Here is a 6,578-nt window from a genome sequence, read left to right as displayed (position 1 = left end):
CGCGCCACCATCATCGTCTTCATCATCATAACCCTCCTCCTCCTCCTCGGTCTGTTCTCCGCACCGCGCACGAGCGCAACCTGCGACACGCTGAACTGAGTGAGGGGGAGAATCTTTCCCCGTGTCCTCAGTGCGCATGCGCGGGTCGTTGCGCTGTAGACGGTACCGGGGCGCAGGTGAAGACGCACCGAACCACGTGACCGAACCGAGCCGCTGACAACAAGCAGCCAATAACAATTCATGTTTATTATTGTGTTTAGAGCGTGTTTGTGTCATAGTGAGATGGTGGAGCAGAATTATTGGCACCCCTTCATAAAGAGTCTGATCATTTTATTTTACTTTTTTTAGGTATTCATTCATATAAATAAAATCTTTATTAAACCATATTTTCTTTTCTCATTATTATTACATGATTGTTGTAAGACTCCGTTAATTTAGAGATTTAATGAACTTACTAATTAATCCCGTTAATTATCTGATCATTCAGATAAGTTCATACACAGCAGCAGGTGAAATGAGCTCTGGCGCCCTCCTGTGGTCCAGACAGTAACACACCGTGTGGCAGATTCGATGTTACATCGTATTTAACACAAAGCACTGTCAATATCTTATGATAAATACATCTATAAATAAACTATGCAATAAAAAAAAAACCTTTGGTCGTCGTCGTCATCATCATCATCATCATCATGTCCTGATTAGAAAAATAATTCCAGAAGAAAACAATCCCAACAACATAAATGGTCCAATTTTACAAAAGCTCCAGACGGAGATCCAGAAGATATCTGATGATAAAGATGATAAAGGTTATGGGCGAGGTGTGTGTGTCTGTGTGTGTAATCTGTTATTTATTTATTTCTGCTCTTTAGTCCTCTGTGTACCGTTAACACGACCTTCACTAATAATCTAAACTAAAGCACAATCACTAATAAATGATCACAGTGAGCATCGTTCAGTCACTGAACCTTCACATCAGATTCAACTCCATCATATCAGAGAACACACACACACACACACACACACACACACACACACACACACAATTACCACCCTTACTGAAACCTCGAGTCTAGTCTTTCCTGTTACTATAAATAATACCTAATAAAATATTTCAAAAAGGAAGGAAGTTTGTGACTATATAAAACATTTGATCTTGTGTGTTTAAGCGGTTAGGATCAGTTCCAAAATCTTATTGTTTCATCTGCTCTAAGTAAATGCCACGAATATTCACAATTAAAAACACTTACATCCTGTTGTGGTTTTGCCAGGTTCTGCACTCTCTCTCCTGCAACAATCCACTTCACCTGACTATTAATCACTGTCACCTGTCCCCAATCACCTGCCCACAGTATAAAGACTGCCACCTTCATCTATTCCTCATCTGGTCTTGTTAACACATGCATCGCTTTTGAGTGTATCATTGCTACCTGCCTGACTCTACTAACCCCTTTGTGAAGTTTATCCTCTCTCTCCCTCCAGTCGTCGTCATCATCGTTTACTGTGAAGTTAAGGAAAGTGTCTTTTGTTATCTGTGACTGTCAAGATGTGTTTGTGTTTGGAGTTGCCTTCATCATCCTCATCATCCTCATCATCCCTGCTATCTTTCATTCTATCTGCATGTTGTTTGTTTCATGTTTTAATACACCTCTGGTTTTTACTCATCTCCATCGGTCATCTCCATCTGTCTGCCATAACATTAACAAGAATAACACACAAATGTGTTTGTGACGTATAAAGAATCAAATTAAACTTGACAATAAAATTGTTTTGTGTGCGACTTCTGCTTTTGAACTGTTTTCAGCTCCGTAGACACAAAATCTCTGTGTGTGTGTGTGTGTGTGTGTGTGTGTGTGCACACAGCAGTGAATTCTGTGTAAGAGTGAATAAATGGTCTTCACCTGTAAATCTCTCTCTCTCTCTCTCACTCACACACACACACACACACACACACACACACACACCTGATCTGCAAAAGGAAAAGCACAAACTGGGAATAAATGGCCAAAAAAAAAGTCTGACCTAGACATTGAAGTTCAGAAAAACAACAAATATGGAGGGAAATAACAGAAGGTGAATTGAATTTCATTCCTGTGCATGTAGGAGGATGTTCTGACACAACTACATACACATAATATCTAATATATAAATATTTATATATACACACAACAGAGGGTTTTACAGAAACGTGGCGTCTGTGCAGCTCGAGCGCTCGTGGTCTCCTTCTCGTTGTAATGACAAAGTTTATCAGTGACAAACACACACACACAGTTTACTTTACATTCAAGCTGTAAGATTGTTCAGAAAATAAAATCTATTTAAAAAGAAAAACTTTCACTCGTGGTCTCAAATGTTTGTACCCCACTGAATAGATACTGTATAAATAAATAAATTGCGGGTTTATTTTAAATAAATTAGTGATTTGGACTGAAACTCATGAACATTAATCTCAGTGGTGGTGCGCACACACACGCGCACACACACACATGCACACACAAAAATGAAGGATTTTCTGAATTTACAGGATTTTCATAAATAACAAATTGATTGCATGAACATCTAAACAAATGATTTGCACATAAATCCACCTACAGATCAATAAATAAAGGCCTGACATCATTTTACCCCAAAAGATTTTTTCTCCTCTAGTCCTGGATTCGGCTAACCTAGCTAATAATGAATAGAAAGCTGAGCTGTGACAAAGGAAACATGCACTGGTGCTAAAATGTCATTTACACCTGTTCTGTACAAAGCTAAAGGACCTTTGACTGTTTTTTTTCCCACCCGCTGTAATAAATATGATGGAATGCTGAGTTGCAGCTCAGGTACAGTCTGATGTGAAGTGTCTCAATTCTTCTTAATGGCAGATGTATTAGATTTAGCAGATTTATGCCAGCTGAACTTGTACATCTTTAAGCGTGTGAGGTCGATGTCAAACTGCTTCTGTTCCTGCTCAGTGTTGACCAGACGGTAACCCAGCAGTGACATGGCGCTCTTACAAACCTGCTGGACCTGCTGGACTTTTTTGAAGTCTAAACTCACTCTCCAGGCCTGCGAGACTGCAGAGGCGTTGCGCTCGATGATGCTGAAGGCGTCGTTCGGTGTCCCCTTGCTCTTGCCGTGTGTGAATTGATGGATCCATTTCTGCAGTGGCTCAGTCATTTTGAGTCCCACAAAGTCATATATGCGCTGGATCTCTGCTAGCGGGTTTCGCGCCACGTCCTCGTAGCGCACTAGTTTGTAGCGTCCTCGCAGGAAGTCGGGTGCCTTACGGAAGGCGGTGTCGTAGATCCGAATGTGGCTCCTGCAGATTTCCTGCATGACGCGTTGCTGTGAGTCAGATTTCAGCGTTTTTTCACCCAGGACGAAGGAGCTGTCTCGCAGCAAGGAGCCGAGTGACTCCTCGCGAGAGCGGAACACGGCCCGGGGGTCACGCACCAGGTGCACAATGCGCAGATCGAGTGACGGGTCTTGCAGCAGTGGAAACAGAGACTCCAGCTCGAAGAAACGCACTTCCTTCAGCACCACATGACTGTAGGTGTGACACGCCACCTCCGCCCGCCCCAACCCGGGCACGTTGCAGTGCTTATCACACTCCGGGATCTGCGCCGTGGTGTGTTGCGGGGACAAGGGCGGACACGCCGGCGGAGAACACAGTGCCCGGCTATGGCTCCACATGAATATGTTGGAGACGTTGTGACTGATGGGCATGTAGGCGTCAAACACGCCGAGATCACACAGGAAGACGCGGTGTATCAGGTCCCTCACTGCCATGCGCATGCGTTGTGCGGCCGAACTATCAAGCCACCCCCACACGTGCCACGCAGGCTCCATCAGGTAAAACACTGATGGGTGATTGTTAAACACCTGGCCCATGAACGAAGACCCTGATCGCCACGACGACAGCAGCAGCACATGTACTTTGCCTCCAGGCACTGTGGCAGAGTCAGAAGGGGACCGGGTTATTTGGCCATGAAAGCCAATAAACAGCACCACCACAGAAACCTGAAGAAGAACAAGCCCCAACACAGCAGGGGCGGGAATACGAAAGTGCAGCATCACATCCTGACAACACAAAGACAAACACAACAGAAATTATAAATCACTACAATAAATAATCTCACACACACACACACACACACACACACACACTCACACTACAACATTTCCATTTCTATTCATTTATATTTCTATTGAAAAAGGAGCCTAGTGAGCAGAGCTGTGTCCTTCATTTAAAGTGCAAAATGTCCTCACTCTATGTTGACAGTGTGTGTGTGTATGTGCATGTGTGTGCGCGTGTGTGTGCGTCTGTGTGCGTGTGTCTGCGTGCATGTGTGTGTGCGCGTGTTTGTGTGTGTTTGCGCACGTGTGTGTCTGTGCGTCTGTGTGTGCACGTGTGTGTGCACGCGTGAGTGTGTGTGCGTGTGTGTGTGTGTCTGTGTGTGTATAATGTGTCACTTGAGTGTGATTCATCAGCAGCTGAAGACTGTATATCATCTACATCTCGACTGTGAGGCCATTTTGAGTGGCACAGCGATTTCTGTAAGCAATAACACACTCACGGATGAGCTGATATCAGATAATGATTCACCAGCAGTTACTTTTCCTGTCCCTGTTCCCTGCAGCTGATTATTTTCATTCCACATTTGTTTGTTCTTCTAAAACCACATGGATTCAATTTAATAAAGAACGGAATGTGGTTGTATTAATGCAGTTCTGTAGCAAGATACAAAAGAGCAACCAGAAGAGCGAGTGTTCAGGTGAAGGAGTGAGTGAGAACACACACACACACACACACACACACACAGACACCACCACCCCCCCCCCACACACACACAGAGACACACCCCCCCACACACACACAGACACACCCACACCCACACACACAGAGACACACACCCCCACACACACACAGACACACCCACACACACAGAGACACACACCCCCACACACACACAGACACACCCACACCCACAGAGACACACCCACACCCACACACACAGAGACACACCCACACACACAGAGACAGACAGACAGAGACACACACAGACAGACACAGAGACGCACACACAGACAGACAGACAGAGACGCACACACAGACAGACACAGAGACGCACACACAGACAGACACAGAGACGCACACACAGACAGACACAGAGACGCACACACAGACAGACACAGAGACGCACACACAGACAGACACAGAGACGCGCACACACAGACAGACACAGAGACGCGCACACACAGACAGACACAGAGACGCGCACACACAGACAGACACAGAGACGCACAGACAGACACAGAGACGCACACACAGACAGACAGACAGACACAGAGACGCACACACAGACAGACAGACAGACACAGAGACGCACACACACACAGACAGACAGAGACGCGCACACACACAGACAGACAGACAGAGAGACGCACAGACACAGAGACGCACACACACAGAGAGACACAAAGACACACACTTAAAGACAGACATACACATATTGTGTATTGCTGGGTTGCGTCATGTAGATGATTTACAGATCAGAAACACAAACACACCTTTCCCACAGTGTCAATACTTAAATATAAACATACAGACGTCTCTATCAGACATCTCTAAACATGTCTGATATAATAAAGGTTTGCTTTTCTGTCTATACTCCAGATTGAATGTGTAAATAAAGATAATTCAAAGTCAAAATCTCTCTCTCTCTCTCTGTCCATACATATATTTATTTATCCAACTCTACATGTTGTTCTCTAAACCCCCTTTAATCTCTGTGTCTGTCTGTCTGTCTGTCTGTCTGTCCCTTCTTCCACCTGCCCGTCTTACTGCGTGTTCTGTCTGTCTGCTCATCTGGACGTATTTATTTCTCTGTTCCATCCCTTTGATACTTGCCTTTTTCTGCCTTTCAACATGTCTCAATTTCTCCTTCCCCATTAATAAACCTGAGCCCCTGAACATTCTGTGTGTGTGTGTATGTGTGTGTGTGAGAGAGAGAGAGAGAGAGAGAGAATAAATGTAAATGTGTGTTATGTGCATATAAAGAGGACAACACACACACACCATTGTGGAAGTGTGCAAGACAAACACAGCCGTTCTGTTCCCCATCCACCCCCAGTTGAGCTCACATTCTCCATATGGACAGAGAGCAGAGGCCAGACAGACACACACACCCCCCAGGACCCCCACCCACCCACACAAAAACACACACACACACAAACACACACCCCAGGACCCCCACCCACCCACACACACGCACAAACACAAACCCTTTGAATGCAGCATAAATAAAAACACCAGATAAAATAAATATGCGAGTCACACAGTTAAGGTGTGAAGGTTTCGATCCTCTTCCATCTAGAAGAACCGTTAAAGGTTCTATGTGGAACCCTACAGACTGGTTCTGTGTGTGATCTGTAATATGTCCTTCCTTATTAAACAGATGCCATCTTACAGCTGCTAAACTGTCTTGACTTCTGTCTTTACATGTCACAGTGGTGTCAAAGTGACACACGTTTCCTATCACAGAATAAACACAAACACGTCATTGTTTCTGTGACTTTACAGCTTTTTCTTTCAG

The 6,578-nt window shown here is 44.6% G+C and overlaps 1 protein-coding gene across 2 annotated transcripts in view; it reads right to left on the bottom strand.

Annotated features, from left to right (window-relative positions):
• Positions 1 to 2,377: 2,377 nt before the first annotated feature.
• The window catches only part of chst6 (carbohydrate sulfotransferase 6), a 19,150-nt gene continuing 14,949 nt past the window's right edge, over positions 2,378 to 6,578 (bottom strand). For both annotated transcript variants that reach the window (XM_060885588.1, XM_060885587.1), the window contains exon 2: positions 2,378 to 4,062. In XM_060885588.1, coding sequence (XP_060741571.1) covers positions 2,845 to 4,056 — 1,212 coding nt within the window. In that variant the 5' untranslated portion in view covers positions 4,057 to 4,062 and the 3' untranslated portion in view covers positions 2,378 to 2,844. The remainder of the gene's footprint in view (positions 4,063 to 6,578) is intronic.

Source organism: Tachysurus vachellii, chromosome 13, assembly GCF_030014155.1.
Source record: "Tachysurus vachellii isolate PV-2020 chromosome 13, HZAU_Pvac_v1, whole genome shotgun sequence".
Classification (NCBI taxonomy): domain Eukaryota; kingdom Metazoa; phylum Chordata; class Actinopteri; order Siluriformes; family Bagridae; genus Tachysurus; species Tachysurus vachellii.
This window is presented reverse-complemented; position numbering and strand designations above follow the sequence as displayed.